At 38.6% G+C, this 24368-nt stretch overlaps 1 protein-coding gene across 2 annotated transcripts; it reads left to right on the forward strand.

Moving 5' to 3' along the window:
• Positions 1-565: 565 nt before the first annotated feature.
• WARS1 (tryptophanyl-tRNA synthetase 1) lies at positions 566-23366 on the forward strand. 2 transcript variants are annotated; one of them, XM_074148441.1, is made up of 12 exons: positions 567-613; positions 3227-3303; positions 5428-5637; positions 6717-6924; positions 10666-10774; positions 11675-11794; positions 12400-12582; positions 13859-13959; positions 15177-15289; positions 16382-16555; positions 19458-19598; positions 20807-23366. In XM_074148441.1, the coding sequence occupies exons 3-12, from the start codon at positions 5527-5529 to the stop codon at positions 20963-20965; spliced, it is 1419 nt and encodes a 472-aa protein (XP_074004542.1). In that variant the 5' UTR covers positions 567-613; positions 3227-3303; positions 5428-5526; the 3' UTR covers positions 20966-23366. The 2 variants fall into 2 exon arrangements, with proteins under 2 accessions (XP_074004543.1, XP_074004542.1); XM_074148442.1 differs by lacking the exon at positions 3227-3303 and having other exon boundaries at positions 566-613.
• Positions 23367-24368: the final 1002 nt, after the last annotated feature.

Below are 24368 nucleotides of genomic sequence, written 5' to 3' on the forward strand. Positions count from 1 at the left end.
ACGAGTGATTTACCCGTGCCCGCTGAAGCAAAGATTTGAACGCAGATCACCACACGCCCGCTCAGGGCCCCTCGGTGCCCACACGGGGGGCCAGGAGCGCTCTCGGGGGCGGAGCGGGCACCGAGGACCGCTTCTTCCCCCCTCACCCCGACACCGCAGCCGCTGCCACACGCGAACCCGGCCCTCACCCCCGGCCACTAAGGCCACTCGTGGGGCCACCCTCACCCTCACCCTCACCCTCACCGCTTTCCCCTCCACGCCCCGCCAGTACCTGCTCCGCTCCACCGCGCCGCCGGCCCAGCCCGGAAGTCACCAGCCGGCCCAGCGGCCTCAAAACGCGCCGGGTGCAAACAAGCCGCCCTACTCAAAGGGTTCCCTCTGTCACCGCCCTCCCGCAGGCACCCCGGGTTTAGTCAGACGGTAGCTTGGCGCGCTGGAGCCCTTATCACACCGCTGCGGGCCGTGGGGAGGGCGTTTCTTTGGGCTGGTGGCTGCAAGTGGAGGGAGGGCAGGGGAAATGATGGTTCCGGGGGTGTGCGTTTCCCAGCCGGGAGGTATTGAGTGCCGTGCCGGTTGGGGGGTGATGCAATGGCAGTGACAGGGGAGCGCTGAGGTGAGCTGGATCTGGCTGGGCAGGGTTTTGGTGAGCGGGTGAGGGCAGGGTTGGGGATGAGGCTTCGGTGAGAGATCCTGGCGGGCGGGAGAGGGGCTGGTCGGGCGGTTATTGCCGCCCCTGTGGCGGGTGGGGAGCGCGGGGGTCCTTTCAGAGGACATTCCATCCTTCCCTCTCTCCCTCCCTCCGCCAGACGTCGATGCTCTTGAGGGATTTTTTCCTCCTCTGCATCGCCAACGCGTCGGAAGAGAAAGGCCTTTTCCCTGAGGAACGGTGGAGGGGGGAGTCCTGGCCGCTGGGAAAGTCCCAGGGGGAGCAGAGCTGGCGAGGGCCTTTGCCCTGCCCGGGCAGGCCTGTGACAGGGGAGCGTGTCATGGCTCCAGCGCTGGAAACGTTCACTTGCCGGCTAATTCTATGCATAACTGTTCGTGCAGAAAAGCTTATCTCCTAACAGCTGTAGTATAGTAAAGATTCACATCGGACTTTGTTCAGATGAGGGTGGTTGAGGGGCCATATTATCATCTCAGGGAATTGTCTTGTATACTTTTAATGTATTTTCATAGATAAATTGATGATTACCATGGCTGGGAAGGTAGGTCTGCCATGAAACAAAGCCTATGTTGGAGCACTTCTCAAGGCATGTGTTACACGACATCTGTGTGCATAGTACCTGCTTTAATCTCAGGTTTCATTTTTTGTTTTATTTCCAGGAGTTAAAACAGTTTTCAGGAACAAAAGTGCTGTCAGACTTAACATCACATTCTTTAGTTCATGAAAATTCTTTGGGGACTCTCTTATTACTGTTGTCTTTGGAAGTCTTGATGTACCTTCATGCAATGTTTGTCCTGAAAGAGCTCTTCTTAACATAATGTGAAACCCTGTTCTTTGATTCTCAGGTCTCTAACTTACCAAATCAGATAGCAAACAGTGAAAATTATCTTAGATCTGTGATTGTCATCCAACTGGAAAGAGAGGAGAATACAGTTGTTTTCTGATACTTATGCCAAGGATTATTTTTGAGCTTTGTCTCATGATTATTTAATATTCTGAAACAATCACAAGAGCAATACCCATTGCAAGTTAGCATGTATTGCATAGATAGAAAAGGCACACAATTCTTGGCTTTCAGGTTCACACTGTGAAACTGAGGCTTTTAAGTTCATCTTAGATTCTGGGCCTAAATGTCTTTGTAGTACATTCCCAGGTTCCCATGTATTACTTTTGTCCTCCAAATCTGTTCACATATGGTATCTAATGTGTCTGGGACTGTTAGTTTTCATAACACCACTAAGAAAGCAAGAAAAAATGTCCTGATAAAATGCAGAATATCCAGGGGTTTCTTTAAACTGTTCATGATTGCATTTATGAATTTCAAAAGATGAAGACCTGTGTTCCATATTATTGAATTCCTAGTTTGAATTCCACAAGCAAATAAGGACAGGTACTGAGGTAAATAGAAGTAAATTTTAGGTAGCAGTCAGTATCTTCTGCATTCTATAATCGTGATATCCTCATCTCTTGTTGCAGTGATGAGATTACTTTTGCTACTTCTTACTGAAAAAGCACCTATATTTGGGATTCTTTGCTCAGCTAAAATCCATAACATTTCAAACTTTTTAAAAAGTCTTTCTGTGTTACCACTCTCCAGTATGTATCCTTAGTCTCAACTGTGACATTTCAACCTTTCTGACTGGAGGAAATCTATCAGTAAGAATGTACATTCGGGAATTAAGTTAAAACACCAAGTCACAGTTTGTTCTACACTAAAGAATAATTCTTGTTTACCTTTTTCTATTTTGTAAAATTTGAACCCACTAAATATAACTGGCATATTCCTACAGAAAGGGGATGTGTTAATATTCATAAACATTTTCTAATATGAATTTACTCTATAGACTTTATTTTCCAGTTAAATATCTTGTGCCCATGAAAAACAGGAACACATCAGTATCCAAATAAAAGAACATAAGTAAATTGTAGGAATACATCAGAGAATTATTTGATATGCTTCAAATGACTGCTTTAAAATAATACTGTCACACTGCAAATAATCAAGCTTGAAGGGATCATAATTAGGTTAAAAACTTAAGTATTACTGCTAATATGTTAGTTTGGTTTTTTTTTTTTTAGGCAGTTATGGAATCTAAGTATGATATCTGTTAATAGGCTAAGCGAATTAAATTAGCAAGTGGCTGTACGCACTTCTCAGCTTTCTCAGGGTATTCAACTGAAGCTGAAATCTGGGAATATTGCACCTGTCTGACAAACAAAGCCTTAATGATAGCTACGCTTTGGTAACCAGCAAGTTACCAAAGCAACCTTCTTAAGTTTTCTAGGCAGGTGAAGGCTTTTTACAGTGGCAGTTTAAATATATGCTATGTAAATATAACTAAGGTTGTGATTAGGCTGATTATTTTGTAGAAGGCTTGGAAATACTGCTGAACAGATAATGCAACTATTATATGCTTTTGTTCTTTTTTAATTCTGGGAAGAGGGAGCCAAATGAACGTAATTTTTATTAACAGCTTTTGTGATTCACTTCAGTTACATATGTATCTTGTAAACTCAATCTATTCATGCTCCATGCATAGTAATGGATCAATAATATGCTAGGGAGTCTCTCCAGAAAAACATTATCCTTTGCGAGTCAGGAGGACTTTACATGGGCACAGAGTTCATCCTTCATGGACGTGAGTACAGCATGACAGAGAATGCTTAGGGTGAAATCTGTGTTTCTAACACACCGCTGTTTGCAACTCGGTATGAAGTTAATTTACTCTTTCAACATGCATTGCATTTGTCACTATCGCATCCGAATACAGTGCACGTCAAATAAGCACCAGTGTATGAATTAAGGTGGCATCGCTTTCCTCAAGTGAAAAAGCTATGCAGTAGCTTGGGTGATTGCATAAATCGACCACATCAGATTGTGAGGCAGCACTTCACAACCCTGGCCAAGTTGCAGTTACAGTTTTTACGGAAAATTTGCTTTTCCCTCAGTTCACTTTTGTCATTAGTACCTGCACTGTTATCTCATTTTAACAGCCTCATGGTTTATGAAATTCCTTATCATTCTTTATATGCTTCTCTGTGTACCTTGTTATTGTGGTATGTTCATCCCAAATGGATTGATTTGACGTAGTCGCAGTTTCATTTACAATGTTGTTTTTCCAACAGATGGTGTCCTCCTTTCCCCTTTTTAACACTTACTTTCTTCTGTGTAAATGTGGCAAGCTGACTATAATCAGGACCATAATGGTTTTAAAACTCTTTTCTCATATCAAGTTAATGCTTGATTATCCTCAGTTCCGAATACTTAAACAGCACGATCCTTGAATTTTTACAAAAAACTGATTCAGAGCATGTATACTTCTAAAGACCTCATCATTTTCTACAGAGGGCTGCTGAGCATGAATAATTTTTGAAAATAAGGATTTCTTAAAATAAGGAATTCTGCCTTTGCACTTGAAATGAGTTTTCACTCCTGGCAGGCTGATAACAGGTTCACCAGGTTTCTCAGACATCAATAAAACTCAATAATTAGATCAGAGAGTATTTGAAGGGAATTTATCAGGTGATTTTAGAAAAATTAGACGAAGAAATTACTGGGGTAGTATGAATTGCTGTGCCACCTTTATGAGAGGCACGTGTAGTAAAGTACGAGTTAATACAATGTAATCCATGTTACAGGAGTTTCCTGTGTTGGAAATTACCAAGTGGTATTCAATGTATTCATTAAAAATAAGTAAAGCAGAGCTTCTTTGTAACGCATTTCAGATTATAACCGATGGAACAAAGATCAAGATATTTCTGATGTAGAGTGAAAATAACCTTACTGATTTTAATGCATTTAATAACAAAAACTCTATGCTTAGCATTTTAACAGTGTTATTTAATTTTCTGTACTGTCTGTGTTAGTGTACTGTACACTATGCAGTTGTAGTTTTCTGAAGTCTCAACTGCTATTAATTAAAAGAAAAATATGCTGCTAAGAAGCTTTCAGATAATGTTATTGTTAATCTATACATTAGAGATGTTAGCCTGCGAGAGAAACCCATTTGTGGAAGCACAGGCACACTCTGTTCTAGGAAGTTCCAGTGATCAAGATATATATAAGACATAGGAAGGCTCTTGTGTTATTATTCTAGGCCATCTCATCATCACAAGCCATCTCCGAGGGTTATTTTTCCTACATATTGCTGAGACACAAATAGTGCCTTAAATTTACAGCCTAAATTTTTCGCTTACCCAAGGATTCTTTAGAAAGCAGCATTTCCCGCTAATCATCAGTACGTTTTGTAACTTCTGGAGCAAAGCAGTAAAGAAGATGACTAGGCTTTTTTCTTGTATTTCTTTCTTTGGGCTGAAGTACTATATTACATATATTAAGACAAAATTCCATTAGATAGTTATAAAGATGTCATTGTCAGAATCTGACAAGATATCAAATAGTACAAAACCATTAACTAATCAGGAATCAGATAACCTCTATCAACTGTTCTGAGATGCTCTGAATCATATGTAAATTTAATTACTTTTGTCAAGAGTTTGACTTTGAAAAGGTATCCTAGTGTTAAATGAGATACGTAGACAAACAACATTAAGAGTGATCTTTAAATTTATTCGGTACTCTTGTCATTCTCAGTCCATTTCTGTATGAAACTGAAGCTTGCTGTGTTAATGTCTCCACATTTATCAATCTGATATGAATAAGATTAGGTATGAGGTCAGTATAGTTTTTATTTTCTTATTCTCTTAATCTAATCTTCAAGATATAAGCAAAAGAATAAAACACACTATTTTTTGCCCTACAGTTCTCCTTGTTGCTGCTGTTTGAATCTACAAGCCGAAGAATTGGAAGACCTTAAATTTAGTAGAATTGTAAATAAACAGATCTTTTGCAGTCAGGCAAAATGGCTGATAGTCCAAACTGTGATTTGACTCTGAGTCCGCTTCAGCTGTTTGAAAGAGTAACTGAACAAGGAGAGAAAGTCAGAGCACTGAAAGCAGGAAAAGCACCAAAGGTATTTCCATTTCATGTTTTGAACTCGTCCTTTTTCAAGTTAGGTCTGTCTGTAAGAGCACTGAAGGATAGGATTGTTCTGAGATCTATTTTGTATTGTAATAAAAAAAAAAATTGTCAAAATATATTTATGTCCATTTTGTGAACTGTGGACATACCTGGAGCAAGGTAGTTGTTAACAAGAGCAAAGCTGTTACTTCTGAAGTAAGAACAGAGAGTCATAGGCTTAGAAGTCTGCTTCAGCCAGTTGCTGCACTACATGGTGGGATCCAAAGTATTGGATTTTCAAGTGAAAGTTTTATCACTTGTCTTCTGCCCTGGTTTTAGATTCTTTATTTAAATCTCTTAAATATGTCTTCCTGTAACTGTACTGACACCCCCTGCTTAATGTCTCTTAAGTGATTTTGTAATTTGCCATTAATTTCAAGTTTCGTATTCTGTCATCACTATGTTGGCAATGACAGCTCGGGTTTAATATGGAGTCTCTTAGTGTATTGTCTGTGGGACTAAGCCTTGAAAACCAGGAGTTAAATAAAGTATTGATCTGTCTATTGCTTGCATGAGATGTTACAATAGCTTTGTATTAAAAAGGTCATAACAATGAAAGTTGTAAATAACTTTTTGTTCTAGTTTGTCTTCAAGTCTGTTGATGAATTGTAATGAATAAATTATTTTAAGGTGACCCACTAAAAGCATTGTGAAGTAAATTAGATAATAATTTATATTATATTTATATATCTTAGAAATTTGTGCTTGAAATGTTAAGCTTGTTGTACTTCTGAAAAGTAGGCAAGCATTTTTTTTTCCTCAGGCAGAATTTGAAAAGTGAGACAGAGGTGCTTTAAATATCTTGGCAATGGTGATGCTCTAAATTCTGCTGGTTAGGAAATGGTCACCTGCTATTTCTTTCATCACTGCTTTGGCAGTGATGCCACAAACATGTAAAGAAAGGATTAGAGTTTATGAATAATGCAATTCAAGTCGAAGCATGGATGTAGGATTTTGAAGGGTTGGGACATTAATGTAATTATCTATCTTAAGTCGAGTCAAACAGCTTTTTTTTTTTTTTCCTTTATTCAGGATGAAATTGATGCAGCAGTGAGGATGCTATTATCATTAAAACAGTCATATAAAACAACAACAGGGCAAGATTATCAGGCAGGCTTGCCTCCAAGAGATCTCGTATTAATAAACAACGGTACAACTAAAGAAGAGGATGAGGATTTTGTGGACCCCTGGACTGTGCAGACATCAAATGCTAAAGGCGTGGATTATGACAAACTCATAGGTATAAATCTTTCTTGACTGCTACTAAGAAATTTATGTCAAGTGATCCTAATGAGCACTAAAACAGCAAGGGATCATAACAAATCCTGATCAGAACCATCATAGGTATCATTTAATGTATGTCTAATCTTAGCGTTCACATGTCTAAAGAATTTGCTGTAGGAATTGAAAATGTCCCAGGCAGGGATCTCCTGCGGAAGACTTAAATACTTTACAAAGAACTTTTCAGTTTAAAATAAAAGTTTTACTGTTTGTCTTTTGGCATAAGCTGCCAAAAGAGCTGTTATTAGAAGTTACGTTAAGTTACGGTAGGTTACTATTTCTGCTTTTATTAAATTATTGTCAATATTCAATCCATATTTAGTACCTCAGTGAAAATTCTATAACAGTTGTTAAGTTGCTGGTGTCTACTTAGCAGCTTGTTTCTCACAATAGAGCATACACCCTTATGTCAGTAGCCATATATTTGCTTTTGGGAGGTCAGTTGCTAGAGTCAGCTTTCTTTTAATTTGGTGTGATGTTATTGTAAGGTCGCATCAAATGTACGTGCATACTGGCTTCGTCTGCAGGAGGTAATAGAGAAAGAAAATGTTGGAAAGGGAGAAGTCTGTAAAGAAAGAAATATATTGGTGGAGGATAAGGAAGAAAGATAATTGTTAGAAATGTCTAGAGTCTGGAAATGCACAAAATCTGTCATCTTGTTACTTGTGTAGGTGGTGCGGAGAAGGCTTTTTGTTTTCTTCAGTGGTGGTTCTAAGTCTTGTAGAAAAGTAGGAAGAGTACAAGACTTGTGTTGGCACAATCTCAAGATCTTTCTGAGAATGACTAGCATGACTTCACTGTAGATCAGTTTTCTAAAGCAACGCTAACACCTAACAGCAATGTCCTTTTTTCCAGTAACTGTTTGTGTATGACCTTTTGATCTACCCACAGGGGTGGGTTAGCATGAAGGGATTTTACTTACTTAACACTGCTAGTAGATTGGGGAACTTGGTGGATGAGTCAATCTGCTTGTTCTAAGTGGTGGTGAAATTTTTCAGAGAAGAGTACTAGCCTAGCCACTTTAGGAAGTAGAAAAGTTACTGCTTGTTATTGATAAACTTCATCCTTTTCCTCCCTCTTAAAAAAAAAAAAGAATAAAAAGTATTGTCCAAGAACTTGACATCTGGTAGCTCTTACCGTAAAGGGCATTTTTGTGCCACCTATAATCTGTTTATTTACTAGCGGTACCTGAGAAAGTTGCCAGTGTGTTTGTGTTTACTCAAACATAGAAGTAGTGAAAGTGCAAAAAACACCATATAATTGGAAGAGATATTCTTCTCAAATGTTTGTCCTAGGTGTGCAGAAGGTGTTTAGGGAAGCAGTTTCTTTGTGGATAGAGAGCCTAAAATGTTTTGAACGTCCTCATAAGAGGAATAAGAGGAAGCAGGTAGAGAAAAATTATCCAAACTTTTAACAGAAAAGATGAAGATGGACAAAGAAAAGGGAGTTGTGCAGTCTGTGAACTTTTAATAAAGGTATTTAGACATTTCCAGGGAAGTGCTCTATATAAAGGAGTGCTTTTAATCATTTTGTATGACAATATACAAATATTTCTAGGGTGGCTAGCCCCAATTCGTCTGGGGCATTCTCATGTTTTCTGTTTCTGTAAGATTACTCTCTTAGCATTTCCTATTATTCTGCTGAATCATACATTTTCTTGTTCATTTGATCTTTTTAGCATTCATTCAGGTTATAATTACTTCACGATTTTTAATGCATTTTATTTGCTAGGAAGAAATTAATTCAGTAACTAAGGTTTGCTTAGGACAAACAGATGCGATAACACTCAGAAAACATATGGATTAAAGCAGTGGTTGCTGAATTATTTTAGTGGGTCAGTGGATGGGCCCAGTTCTTCCCCTGTATGATATCCTGTTTGACTCACCTGGAGTGAATGAACGATTGTAAGCAGGAACTTGTTTCTCGTTGGATAAGGGTGCAGACACCAAGCCGTGTGGTGCGGTTGACATGCCTGAGGGATGGGATGCCATCCAGAGGATCCTGGACAAGCTCCAGAAGTGGGACCATGTGAACCTCATGAGGTTCAACAAGGCCAAGTGCAGGGTCCTGCACCTGGGTTAGGTCAACCCCCAGTATCAATATGGGCTGGGGGATGAAGGGATTGAGAGCAGCCCTGCCGAGAGAGACTTGGGAGGAGTGGTAGATGAAAAGCTGGACATGAGCTGACAATGTGTGCTCTCAGCCCAGAAAGCTAACTGCATTCTGGGCTGCATCACAAGAAGCGTGGCCAGCAGGTCAAGGGAGGTGGTTCTGCCCCTTTACTCTACTCTGGTGAGACCCCACCTGGAGTACTGCGTCCAGCTCTGGGGCCCCCAACATAAGAAGACATGGACCTGTTGGAACGAGTCCAGAGGAAGACCACAAAGATGATCAGAGGGCTGGAGCACCTCTCCTGTGAGGTGAACTCTCTTCTGAGAGAAGTGGGGTTGTTTGACCTGGAGAAGAGAAGGCTCCAGGGAGACCTTATTGCACCCTTTCAGTACTTAAAAGGGGCCTATACAAAAGATGGGGACAAACTTTTTAGCAGAGCCTGTTGCGATAGGACAAGGCGTAATGGCTTTAAACTAAAAGCGGGAAAACTTAGACTAGATATAAGGAAGAAACTTTTTACAATGAGGGTGGTGAAACACTGGCCCAGGTTGCCCAGAGACGTGGTAGATGCCCCATCCCTGGAAACATTCAAGGTCAGGTTGGAAGGGGCTCTGAGCAACCTGATCTAGTTGAAGATGTCCCTGCTTATTGTGGGGGGGTTGGACTAGATGGCCTTTAAAGGTCCCTTCCAACCTAAACTATTCTATGATTCTTTGATTTCTAGTAGTTAATAGTGCCAGTCATTCTAATGTTGAATAGAGCAGAATAGAAGATAGCAGAGAGTAGATTCTTGTCTAGATTTTCTCAATCGAGCCCAAATCAAGAAGCAGTGACCTGCTTATTAGGGCCCAAGAATTGGGATTGGAGAATAGGAAGCTTTACTGAAGAAATAAGGCTTCCCTAGTTCAGTTTTATTTGGAATTGGAAAAATACTGCTATTTAACTCTGCCAAAACCTTTTTTGGATGAAATGACTACATCTGAAAACATTGTTTTATTAATCACCTGATTTCCTAAACCACTAAGTAATAAGCCATACTTGTCTGCCATGATGAGTGTTATGCATTACCTTTTCACACCCCTCTTGAGGAGAGCAGTGTCTGTAATCATATCCATATAAAAGAAGAATTTATTTTGCAGAAGACTATTTGGGGTTGGGAAGTGAAAAACCATGTAATCTGAGGGCAGAAAATTTAGCCATCAAGAGAGGAACGTTCAGAGCCTCACAGCCACTTTTATTCTATGGCTTACAGAGGCCAAGTTATTGACCTAAATATGTTTCTTTGGAATATGTTTTGTTCTGAATATCAATACTTCTGCTATAAGGAGACTGCAATTATAATTAGTCATGGATGGAGCAATGCTACGGATTGTGCGTAGACTGGGTCTCCTAGCAGAGAGTTAGTATTGGAGGCGATTGCTGGGATTCCGGACAAGAAGCAGGAAAATCTAGTCATTTTACCCGATACTTGAAGAAGGAGATGTCCTTTTTAATCTAGGCTGCATTGGTATGTTCTTGGTAATCCAAGATCTGGTTGTAGCTATGCTCTACTTATTAATTTATTGTTTTTTACATTTTATGATTATAGTTCGGTTTGGCAGCAGTAAAATTGACACTGATCTGATCAACCGAATAGAAAGAGCTATTGGGCAAAAACCTCATCGCTTTCTACGTAGAGGAATCTTTTTCTCTCACAGGTGAGTTTTTCCTATTTTAAACTTCAAAAAGGTCCTATCAGGCAGACTTTCTATGAGCATTGTTGGGAGAAAGGTATGACTAGCAAAAGACCATGTTCTTTTACCAAGGTTAACCAACTGTGTCATTTGAATTAGCAACTGCTGCAGATTTCCCTGGCAACATTTGAAACCCTTGGTCGCATCGGTTTCTGATGCATCTTCACTAATCTCAAATTGGAGAAATGTACGCGGAATCTTTGTTTTGAACTGATTCTGTTTTGACTCTACATTTGCAGCCAGAGAAAGAATTGGCCTAGCAAAGAGCTCCAGGGCTCACATGGTGTCACTGCTGATCTCAACAAGGGTCTACGTGGCCTGTAGACCTATGCATCTGTATTGTTACGTAAAAAAGGCCCAGGCAATAATTTTAAGCATCAGCCTGCCAGTCATCTACACTGTTAAATGTTAACATGCATGGGCTTTTGGACTATGACAGTTAGCACATTTCAAATAAATGCCCGAGCATGATTTAGGGCATAACCTCCAGCAGAGACCATTCCAAGCTGGTTCTTTGAACCTATTTGGGAAATAATTGCCAGCTCTGTTTTACTGGGCCTTAGAAATTATTATCCAATTAAGTAATTTCATGTTGCACACTTTTTAAATTTCAATTTAAATATTAAAATATTTTTTAAATTTAATTTTTCTTTGAGTTTTTTTTCATTGAGACTGAAGAAGACACTTTTCTTAAATTAAAGAAATGAACAAACAAAACCCTTTTATTCCTAGGAAACTCATCGTACTGTATTTTATTTATAAATATGTTTAGCTTTAAGAGCGCTCAAATTTTGAATAGGAGCTTTTTCCTGTAGACGTTTCTTCCTAAAGAGTTGCACCATGTTTTCTCTGTTTTATCTTTAGAGATATGGACCAAATCCTTGATGCTTATGAAAATAAGAAGTCCTTTTACCTTTATACAGGCAGAGGGCCATCTTCTCAGGCAATGCATGTTGGTCATCTTATCCCATTCATATTCACAAAGTAAGTTATTTCTACCATTTGCATTAAACCACTTTTTTTTTCTAAGGAAATATTGAACCTGGTTTACGGAACTGCCAAAATGATACATTACAGGGAGTTCTGTTTGTGAGGTGAATAATAATGAACTTAAACAATGCAATCTTACCTTTTCATTAAAATGATTGTAATCCTTGCATCACCATAAAGCCCTCTTCTTTGCACCCTTAGCCCTGGGGCACTCCTTAGAATTTTTGTTCTTCTTAAAAACGTATTTGTGATGAGACTCAGTAACATTACTCTATAGTGCAGTGCCTGCAGCAGCAGGACACACAGATGTTGCAATCAAAGAGCTAAAAGTCTGTTTGAAGTCTCTATTTCTGTTGCAAATGGTGACCCCTATCATATGTACAGGAAACAATAAGCATGAGCCTTTTTTTCCAGGTAGGTTGTCGTTATAATCTGTATAAAATGTTTATTCTGTTCATATAAACATAACTGCGTGTGCATACAAAGAGAAGAGAAGCAGACCTCTTTTTATACATGTAAACAAAAGTGTATAAATATTTTAGCTGCATGACTAACGTCTTCATTTTAACTTAGAGATAAAATCTTTCTGCTTTTATTAGGTGGCTACAAGAAGTATTTGATGTTCCCTTAGTTATACAGTTAACTGATGATGAGAAATACCTTTGGAAGGACCTGACAACTGAGAAGGCATATGAGTATGCTAGAGAAAATGCAAAAGACATCATTGCGTGTGGTTTTGACGTCAATAAAACCTTTATATTTTCGGATTTAGACTATTTGGGGTAAGTATAAAGTTCTTTAGGGCATTGTAATGAAAAAAAGTTTCTGTATTTTCTCTCCAGCTTTGACAGCCAGCAGTATTTTAATAAATGTATTTAAATTTGAAAGCTTCAAGAGAGGTTTTACATCACTTAAAATAGAAACCTATTAATTTTTCTGATAACGTTCTCTCTATATATCCTACTGTCATTCTTCTGTATAACATATGAATGAACACTTGTGCATGAAATGCTTAAATTTAAATTATGAAAAATGTATTAAACAGCCAAATTGTAAACCACCAAGAAACCTTCAGATTGACTTGTTGAAGATGGTATCAAAACCTTTGAGATGTGTTTACACTTTATCTGCATCAACAAAACGCACTTCAGCAACTTGTTGTGGTCAATTAACTTAATACAGCATGAAAGATTATTATTTGAGCTTTGAGTAAAGTTTATAGGAGATTTAAGAAGAAGAAACTGCCATTGGAACTGCGTTCTCAGCAGGAAGAAGTTTTATGGCAGAGTTCAGAATTGAAGTTTTGGGTTTTGTTCTTCCGTGTGGGTGATGAGCTTTCTTAAAGATTAGGATGAGAGAATATATGTTGTAGAGACAAAGTGTGTATCCTACAGCCCCAAGAATGTGGAGCCTATAAAGCAGTTTTTCCTCCTTTCACTCCTCGGCCTTAAGTTGCATGAATATAGATCTGCCCTGTGGCTGAACAAGGGCAGGTCAGAACTGCTGTTGCTTGTGCTTCAGCTGAGCTATTTTTGATTTGGAAATGCTGCTGCTGTATTTGGTGACAGACAAAGTCCAACCAGGAAACCTAGCCTCTAGAAAATGAGAATTTGGAGGATTTGAGCTACTATTCCTTTGGTGAACCACAGTGTCCTGTGTGGGATACACACTGGGGATACCAAGCAACATAGAAGACACGATCCACTCAGGTTGCCCAAGTTCACAGGGAAGCATAAGGATAAATAAACTTCAGGCTCTGTGAGGTATTTTGTCACCATTTCCGAATCAAAATATTTCTAGGTCTAGATGGTCAATTGTGACAAAAAATGTTTGTGGTAAATGTTGGAGGGGGGGAAGAATAAATTAAGCTTTAAAGGCATAAAATTCTTGTTTGTAAATAATTCTCTAATTATGATCTCAGTGGGCCACAAAAAGACCACAATAGTGAGATTTAATCCTGCAGGTTTTTTTACATTCTCAGCTTTTGGAGTGAAAGTTTATACCTGCACCTTTCTGTTCTTGGCTTCTCTTTTTATTTTTCCACTTTCTTTCTCACAGGTCGAGTACTGGATTCTACAGAAACATTGTCAAAGTTCAGAAGCATGTGACATTTAACCAAGTGAAAGGAATTTTTGGCTTTACAGACAGTGATTGCATTGGTAGGAAATAATATGAGTGACTAGAAGTGATGCTTGCTTTCACTTTCTGTAGCACTACTTAAGTAATTGTTTAAAGAGATTAATATCTGCCAGTCACGAAACAGATACAACAAGCATTGTTTGTAGGCTGATTGTGAAAGGGTGTTATTGTGTTTCCTTCGGTATTGAAAACACTTTACAGTGGAATTTCTGGCATGATATCTACAGTTTTGGCCTTAGTAACAGCAAAGTACAAAACATCAACGTTGAAGTGCCCAGGATATGGAATTTTTTTTATTTTTTTTTAATATAGTCATTGCAGCTATAGTTATTCATTCCTCCTAGAAATTTCAATGCCAAAACTATATAGAAGCTTTTCTCTTCAGAAAAAGTTACATTAATACACACACATACACATATATGAAAAGGAGCACTCAAAAGCTGAATTGTTAAGGTGCTGGGTAACTCTGTCTTCTGTTTACTTCGCTGTGATTGCAGGTTTCTATCATATTAGCCAAAAAAAGATTCTGTGTCAAAGATTGCATTAAAACCGTGGGGTCCCTGAGCATTCTTTGACCAGTAATTGGGCTAGTGACAGGTTTTCAGCCTTTACTGTAATCAAGGAACAGATTCCTACTTCTGTCTTAATAGTGTTCTAATAAAGTTGGTATTGTGATAAGGACTCCGTTCCATGTTTGGAAAAATCTGCTATTTGCTTTCTATTCTGAGAGGATTTTGATCAGGCAAGCAGGTTGATCGCTATGTGATTAAAAAAGCATCTTAGATGTGCCTAATTTTCTTCACAAGTACAGGTGCATATAGCAATGATTCTAAGATCTTAGAGGGGAACTTGGCTGACAAGTAGCTCTATAGTCATTCTCTCACAAAGAGGAAAAAAAGAGCAGCTCAGAGTGATGATATAGTAGATTATGTTTCTGGGAAGGGTGGATAGTTCAATGATGAAGAGAGTATTCGCTGATGAACCTTTTCCAGAACCTTTGTGATCACAGCCTGCCTTTTTTCATTAGTTTCTATGTTAGTTGAAGGTTTTTTGACATCATAGAAGGTAAAGGTGAAAAAGTTTCCTCAGATAAGGCAACACTGCTTGATAAAGATAGATGCTGGTCTTCAACTGAGCATCTGAATGATTCAGTTGTGCATTTTTTTATAATTCAAAAAGTTTTCTGTATTTATCATTGCTTATATTGGCTTCTCAGCTTTTCCATTTTGTTTTCTAGGAAAGATCAGCTTTCCTGCTATTCAAGCTGCTCCATCCTTCAGTTCATCATTTCCACAGATCTTCAATGGCAAGGAGAACATTCAGTGTCTTATCCCGTGTGCTATAGATCAGGTAAGAAAATCATGCTACTTAATTTAGTTTTCATGGATTTGTTTTTATAGTGTACCATTCAAGCTTCATGGTGGTTTATCAAAACATCTGTAAAACATTTCCACAAGCACCTTTCTTGAGCAGAAGCTGAAAGAGATAAAAAGGTATTGTGTGGTGTCCTGACAAAGATGAAGGCTTAACCCAACAATCATGGAGTCACGCATTACTTGTTCTTGCCAGTGTTGGATCTGTCTTGATCTCAACCCAGTTCGCAGTGAGCTGGCACCTATGCAAGCAAAGACAGTAAAATCGATGCAGAAGTATCATGACGTGGGGATAGGAAGAAACTTTGGGCCATCTCCATGGTAACTAGGACAAGATGTAACGAGTTTAACTTGCAGCACAAGAGACTTGCATTGAACCATAGGGAAAAACCTTCTATCAGTAAGAATAAAGAAGCATTGAAATAGTTTGCCAGAAAGGCTGCAGAACCTTAACAATTCAGATCTATATAGAGAGGATGGAAGAACATCGTCTACAAATGACAGTGGTAGTGTCATTACTTTAAATAAGTGTTGTTTCTAGGAGTCAAATTCTGCGCTGTCTGTATCTTTAGCTATTTTAGTCACAGGACAGTCACTGGAAGATGGTGTAATTGCATTCCTCAGCTACAATATTATGTAGTAATATTATTCCAGTTGGTCAGATCAGCAGCACAGCACTGCCAGCTTGATGACTGATTTAATTAAGATTGTGCTGGTTGTTAAATGCTTTGGGAGGGAGCTGGCATCTTAATCTGCATCCACCTCCAAGCCTACTCAGCATAGTTTTCACAACTATTTAAAATCTTTGTAAATATACCTATTAATTGAGGGAATCGGGGTGTACAGCAAAACTATGGAAATAAAAAAGGGGATTTTGTTTGTTTGTTCCTCTTGATGAACTGGATTAGAAGTAAGCTCTGGAATATTTTGTGGTTTGCTTGGGGTTTTTTGTTGGTTTTTTTTTCCTTTTCTTGAAAGCACCTGTTAAGACATGAATGAGTCAGCACTAATCATCTTTTAAATCACACTTTTCGACTTTATTCTGTGCTTTTATTGATGGTTGTTCTAGGATCCTTATTTTAGAATGACCCGAGATGTAGCACCTAGAATTGGACAGCCTAAACCAGCCCTAATGCACTCAGTCTTCTTCCCAGCCCTGCAAGGAGCACAGACAAAAATGAGCGCTAGTGACCCAAACTCCTCCATCTTCCTCACTGATACACCCAAACAAATCAAGACAAAGGTAAGGACCTACAAAACTTGAGAGCACAAAGCTTGATAACGAAGAAGGGTGGTCCTCACGGTTACAAGGGCAATTTTTTAATGTTTTCTTGGAACATATCTGCATCCTTTTTTCCATACGTTTCATCGCAAAGCATCTTTGGGAATTGACCAAGTTATACAAATTTAGCTAGACTCACAAATATAATCTTTTGCCTTGCCAACTAGTCTAACAGTACAAACATTAGCTAGAATAATATACAAAACACTGTGTGTGTTTGTTTGTCTGATATCTGCAGAGCAGTGGTGTAGGACTAAGAGCTGTGGAGGCTCATGCTCTAAAAATAAATATTATGTTGCCGTAGTCTTGAAATCTGACAGTGCATGATGTAAATCAAATAAACAGCTCTTTCTCTTGACTTCCTCTCCATGCTGGGAGCACCAAACATTGCAGTGTTGGTTACAACACAGGTCAGATTTTTCCTGCGGCTTGGGGATCTGCTGCTGCTCTGCACTCCTCCCCCCAATTCACAAACAAATATTATGTTGAATTTCACCTAAATTTTAGAAGGGGTATTTTCTCCTATCTGAGTATACTCCTAGTGCTCCTTATAGCTCAAAGGAAAATCCCTCTTACTCAGTGTCAGATGATTTGCTTTGGCAAAAGTTCACCTCTGTTGTGGTATTTAAAAAAGAAATAAAATTCGGTCTTCGGAACAGGATTTCTAGGCATGATAACCAGACACGAAATAAGAATTCAAATTCTTCATGTGCTTGGATTATAATAATGCCAGTTTACTTGCGCAGTTACGCAGTTGCTTTTTTAAAAAGCCTATCATTTCAGAATAGTGGATACATGATTAGTGACAATACTGGCAATATTCTTCCATTTTTTCCTGGCAAGTAGCTAATCTGCAAAGAGATCGAAGAAGCCTTATGTCCAATTAATAAGCCTTATTTCTGCTATCCTTGAACTTGTTGGAATAATAAATAATTCCAGCTACTTGGAATATAAAAGCTATAAAGAGAAAATTCTGAACATAATGTAAAGTATTGAGTAATGGAGGACAAACTGAGATTTATTTCAGCTTCTGAAGTCCATCAGAGAGTAGTCTTTATGGAAATAGAGCTTGAGTGAAACACCAAATATTGTTATGGCCAACAAATAAAAAATTAGAGTAGGAAAGGTGACTTCTGGTGATGGATGAAGGTTAAAAAGAGAGTACCACTGCTGCACAAAAAAAAATATTACTGCTTACAGCATTTTTCAGACAACTAGTACATTGCTAAATAAGGAGGTTCAAAATTTACAGGTGATAGAAGATGAAAAATTACTAGACACTGTGAAAGGCTGAGAAGCTTCTAGGAAATCCAAGGAGATGAACGGCAACACTGTAATAAACTATTCCTATTTCACTTATCAGCACCAAATTACAGCTCAATTATTTATTTGTGTTCCTAGAAACTGTTTAGATTTTAAGTCTGCACTAATTCAGGGGAAATATCAGTGCATCACTATAGATAAATCATTGAAATCCCCAGTCAACAAGTAGGTGCCAGAATGTGTGAAACATGAACTTGAGATCACTGTAGGAAGCATTTTGTATAAAACAGTCACGTGCTTTCACCTGGCATATTGTATTTAATTCCTCTCACCTTAGTAAGACAAACTGAACGGATGAAAGACAGGAAAAAAATTCATACAAAGACTTTCGAACTCTAGTAAGGAGACGGGTGAGGGGAAGTGCAAAACAATATGTAAAAACTTTGTTTTGCAGATACTGAGACAGCTATTCAGGCTGCCCTACAATATCAGAATAGATGGAATGTGACAGATGGCAGTTTATGTTAAGATATTCAGCAGTGCATTATTTTTGTATGTAATTCATTGCCACAGGACATCATCTGTAACGTGGTGGTTAGAAAGATTCAAAAAAGAACCAGACAGTCATACAGCTAATTAGAATGTTCAGAAGTTATAAATATATAGCAGTTCCTAGATACCAGAACTAAAATAATGAAAAAAGCTACTTTATATGCATGTGTGTCTCTTGGCTGGCTGATGATGGTATCTGGAAAGATAGAAGAGCCAAATGAAAGCTCAGCTTATAGTTGAGAAATACTGGGGGTTTTTTATCTTCCTGGCAATTGATTTACTTTAAATTTGTAGGAAGGTTAACATCCTCTCAGAATTCTATACACATGGATAAGTTTTTAAAATAAGCCGGTAGCTTCTGGATTTACTGGGGATGGGATTAGCAGGTAGATCCATTCACCACTGCAGTTCATCTCCCCACAGGAACCTGTGCTTAAAAAGAGGGGGGAGATTGAGTAAGTATTCCGTTTTTAGACTGAACAATTGGGTATTTGTCTAATTTTAGCCATTCTAGCCAGAGTTTTGTAATCTTTAACTCTGGTTTCTCTTTTTTTTCATTTTCCCTGAAAAAAGAGAAAGAGACTAGGTTCTTCTCTAAAATTTCTTCAAGTGAAGAAATTTCTTATTTCATATACGCCTTCGTATCTTTCAAAATTAATTTCTTGATGGAATGAATGTTTCTTCTTACATGAAGTACATTTCCTGTAAGCAAAAGTTCTGTCCAACAGACAATAGCTTCAGCAAAAGGGACTTAAAACTTTTTTGTCTGAATCTTGGGTGAATTATTTTTAAATTTTTCTTCATTTTTCATCTGTTTATGCAGTCTGGGGAGTGTGTGTATAGCCATTTTTCCCTGCTGGCTTCTAAGGACCCCCTTTTTGCCTCCCTGCTTCAGTCCGGAGGCTCTGCATTAACTTGCCCCACTCACCGCTCAGCTAGTCCTTAATATGGAATTTGGAGGATCATGATACGCTTCTGTTTACAGTATAATAATCTAGAATTTATTAGAAATTATACCATAATATCATTCATCATTCTGTTTTTTCAGATCAACAAGCATGCCTTCTCGGGAGGCAGAGATACTATTGAAGAGCACAGGAAGTACGGAGGTAACTGTGATGTTGACGTGTCTTTTATGTACCTGACTTTCTTCCTGGAAGATGATGACAGGCTTGAACAACTGAAGCAGGTAAGTAGCCAAGTTGAAGGTAATGTTATTCATTCCTCACTGCGAGGACAAAGCTGTAACTAAGTCCTCCCATTGTGGTGTTATTCTTGCACTCTCCATCCCTTACAAGTTTCAATATTAAGACTTCTGTATTTGTTGCAAAGTTCTCCTTTCTCACAGGTCATTCTGTCTCTTCTTTTTAAATAATAATAAATTTCCCTAGTATTTTCATATGGATCTCCAACACTGTGGGACAGTATCTTTTGAAATAAGGCCACCTTAGGATTAGTGTTGTTTTTAATTGTATAATACACTCCAACTGTTCCTTATGTGCAAGGTACCTAGATGCTCTGCAAAACTTCAAAAGCTAATGCCAAAAGCGTGCTGGTTTTTTGTTTTTTCTTATCATTACAAGAAATGTAGTGGCTATGAGGAATTGATTCACTTATCCCAAGCAAAGACTGCTTCATAGAAGTTGCATTTTCCTTAAATCTATCTGGCAGACTTCTGTCCCTGGGGTTGGTAGCAAGACATTTCAGTCCCTTCAGCTGTGTGACCGTGATCAATACTAGGCAGTGCGTGCTCTTTGGAAGGCAGTGTCAGTGTTTGATAATACCTGTGTCACATTGGTTTATCTGCTTTTACCTGCTGGGAACGGCTGCAACCTCTTCTCCAATCTTCTCCTCTTTTCCACCACGAGCAGGGCTGGAGAGCTACTAATCCCCATGCACACTGTGAGTTACCAACTGTGAATATGACTCCTAGTGTGAGCATCGATTCTGAGTGTCTTTCCTGTGGAAAGGGTACTTTAATCACATCAAACCTCTAACCCAAACAAATGCAATGACAGAAAAATATGAGAACTCATATCTCTTATTGCAAAAAACAGTCTAGGGTGATTGTTTACTTGAACTGGGATTCTGGGGAGAAAAAATTGTGGTTTCTTGCAAATAATTGCAGGATTTTCCAGTTAAATTCTTGTGAATGTAGCTTAATCGGTCCGTACAGCTTGTCACATGTGAAATTGCCCAGCTGCCTTAATCTTTTAAGAGGCAACAAGCAATTTTGGAAGTTACATTTTCAGAGTGATACCGCATGGTCCTCTAAGACGTGTGCTCATTTTTAAAACAGCCAAATCTGTATTGCTAGGGCAGGGTCTTAAAGAAATACTTGTCACTGAGTCATTTTCCATATAGCGCCGGATTTAGGAATCATCACTTTCTCGGCAGGCGTACACAAGCGGGGAATTGCTCACAGGGGAGCTGAAGAAGGTTCTTATTGAAACGTTGCAGCCCTTGATAGCAGCTCATCAAGAGAGACGGAAGCAGGTTACAGACGAAATGGTGAAGCAATTCATGACCCCGCGGAAGCTGGCTTTTGAATTTTGAAGAAATGCGTATGTAAGTTACCACTTGATAAACCAAAACTGAGTAATTGTTGTCTTCTGTTGTATGTCATCACTCCCTTATTATGTACAGCCTGCAATCGGTGCTTTATAAATACTGCTTTTAATGAGTTAATTACAATTAACGTCAAAGTACAGGAAAAGTTTAAAATAGGACTCGTATCAATTTAAAATCAGGATATACAAGACAAAATTGGCCAGTCTTGCAGAAAAGCATGTCTGTCAGCACAACACTGTGTTTTATTGTATTTCATGTTGAAAATATAAATAAAGCTTCCATTTTGATGATAAAGCCTAACTTGTAAATTGTTTTAGATATGTTGATAAGAGGTCATATCTCAAACAAATAACTAGTAGCTCCATTTTCTTTTGTCCTGTGTACCTTGCTTTGCTGGGCTTCTGGGAACATGCTTCACACAAAAAGACAGGGATGGTACAAAGTAGATTGCACAGTGACTCAGGCCCGGGATCAATGCAGAAAGAATGGAGATCTGCGAGTTGAACAGGAGAGAAAGAAACATCAGGCGGGTTTTGCTGTTGCCTTCCTCTGTGACCCGGGGCAAGTCACAGAACTCTCACTGTACTTTTGTTTCTGCAGCTGTTTAACTGGTCTGACTGCCTCTGGACAGAGAAGGTTATCACAAGGGTTTATAACCTTGTTCTTTCATATTCTCAGCCGGAAGATAGTATAGAAATGCAAATTTTCATTTCTAGTTATAAAAAATACCAAGTGTTAAATCAGGCTGTGAAAATGAAGTCACTGCTGGAAACAGGGATACTTTAGTACTGTCTGTTCTGTTTGACCTCATCAAGTCATTTAAACTAGGGCTGTTTATTTTAAGGTGTATTCCAGCGAGAAAATATACTTTATTAAAATACCTCATGTAATATCTAATTACCTCCTTTCTTAAAAAGAACTTCGGTGTCTTTGCTATGATTTATGGAAGAAAAATTCAAATTATTAGTTAATTTGTTTTAATGTGCACACTGCTGAATGCAAACTGTTAGATCTGTCTTCTATTTATATAGAATAGAAAGCTGCTAGCCCAGACGTGGTCTTATCTACATCAAATAAAAATACCTTTGCTAACACAGGTGGGTATTGATGCGTGGTAATTGCAAATCATTTTAAAATATAAGGAAGGCACTTGAATGAGGTGTGAAAGATTTAAACTTTAACAGGTTTAGTACTGTGGGGCCTGGTGGACATATATTGACCGTAGCATTCTTTAAAAAAAAAAAATAAATAAAAATCAAAAAAGCACACTTTTGACTGTAAAACTTTGAAGTTAGCTGATGACACTTGGGTTGAGGGAGAAGTTTCCATGTGTCCTCTGAAGTGTCCTCTCCAGCAATGGCCCTGCCTTTCCCAGGTGGAAATGCCCTGTGCCAGCTTGTATGTGAAGTCCCCCTCTTAGTTTATGCTTGATCAAGGAACCAAAGAAAGATTGAAATGCAAGGCAAGTTTAGTCCTATTGCACACGTTTCAAAATTGTGCTGAAAATAGCAATGCTTAGCTTTTGTCTTTTTCTTTACTGCTTACGTGAGCTGGCAGCACTAATCTAATGCCATTGACTTCAACAGATTAAAGTAAACATTTACCAGCAACTGTCTCTATAACCCATAGATGTGGTATCTCAGTGCTAACAAGTGTCTAACAATCAGTAGGAAAGGGTTTGGTTTGGGTTTTTTTGTTTGTTTGTGCTTTTTTTTGAAATGGTGGAGCAATTCTTAGGAAAGAAAAATAGCTTCTTAAATCCAGTAGGAAATAAACTTATTCTTGGTTACTGTAGACTTTAATGATGACCTTCCTGTTCTTGCAGTCCATTCTTTGTCATCTTTAAGCTATGTGTAAAAGATAAGATTTGAAATTACTTTTACAGGGCTTTTACAAACTCATAGTGCAAATTTCTTCTTTAAAATACTATATGCAGATCTGTCCTGCAAGATTTATTTCATTTATTCAGGAAAGGGAAATATGCTGTAGGAGAAACAGCAGTGTGTTCTATTTTAACTAAGCATATGGATTAATTTTGTCATGTAGCCATTAAAATCTGTTTTGAAATCTCTATAAAGGGAAGTGATAGCAAAATTACTTAGTATTTGTTTACTGAGTAAGCACCTTATGCAAGCGCTCTGTTGGATTCTTACAAACATGTTTCTGAAATGATACCATTTCTTGGAGGAGTCTTGGCAAATTCCTAAATCTGTTGTAATTGCAATTCAAGTCCCAGAGGTATTTAAAAGTCAAGACAAGACAGTCTTCAAAAGCATGCGTGAAATGGCCAAGAGTGTTATCAGGCTATGTTCATTACATTTTCCTCAACTTGTTCGTATTTTGTTTATCTTGCTGTAATAAAAAAATGTAGATAAAAGTATGTATCAAACTTCTTTGATTTTACTCTTTTTTTTTTTTTTTAATTTTTAAAAGGCTTAATTTACACTTACTCTATTTTTGATCTCTCTTCCTACTCTTAGGTGTTGATTTAGTCATCTGATGGAACTGGTCCTTGTTTGGATGTCCAGTGCCTTTCAAGTAGCAAAATAGGGAGCCTTGTAACTCCCTCTATCCAGTCGGGCCAGGTAGACTTCAGACTGCTTCCGAAGCGAGCTAATAAGGGTCAGTTTGCCAAAGATTCACTAGTCACAACCAAAATGGATGTTGCATTTCCCTGTGTACAGCAGCCAGCTCAGAAATAAGGGAAGGTCAATGCGACCCATTTACAATGACTCTTCAGTAGGTTTGGTGTAAAGAATCATAGAATCATAGAATGGTTTGGGTTGGAAGGGACCTTAAAGATCATCGAGTTCCAACCCCTCTGCCATGGGCAGGGACACCTCCCACTAGACCAGGTTGCTCAAAGCCCCATCCAGCCTGGTCTTGAACACCTCCAGGGATGGGGCATCCACAACTTCCCTGGGCAGCCTGTTCCAGTGCTTCACCACCCTCACAGTAAAGAATTTCTTCCTGATATCTAATCTAAATCTTCCCTCTTTCAGTTTAAAAGCATTGCCCGTCATCCTATTCCTACACTCCCTGATCAAGAGTCCCTCCCCATCTCTCCTGTAGGTCCCCTTCTTTAGGTACTGGAAGAGGCTATAAGGTCTCCCTGGAGCCTTCTCTTCTCCAGGCTGGTACTTAAGTGGAAACATGATATTCCACAATTGCTGTGGTCCAAAAAACACAGATTCTGAATAGCTTCATGTGACTTTTCCACAGTCACCAAGAGGCACGCTGAGAGGGCACGCTGAAACCTACTTGGATTTTCATAAACACTGTCAGAGAAAACAGGAATTAGCAGCAGCATGAAAAGATGCAGAAGAATGTGCCTTCTAAAGAAAATTTTCTTTTTTTTCAAGGCCACCAACTTTGTTACTGAAAGAAA

This window comes from Numenius arquata, chromosome 6, assembly GCF_964106895.1.
Source record: "Numenius arquata chromosome 6, bNumArq3.hap1.1, whole genome shotgun sequence".
NCBI lineage: Eukaryota > Metazoa > Chordata > Aves > Charadriiformes > Scolopacidae > Numenius > Numenius arquata.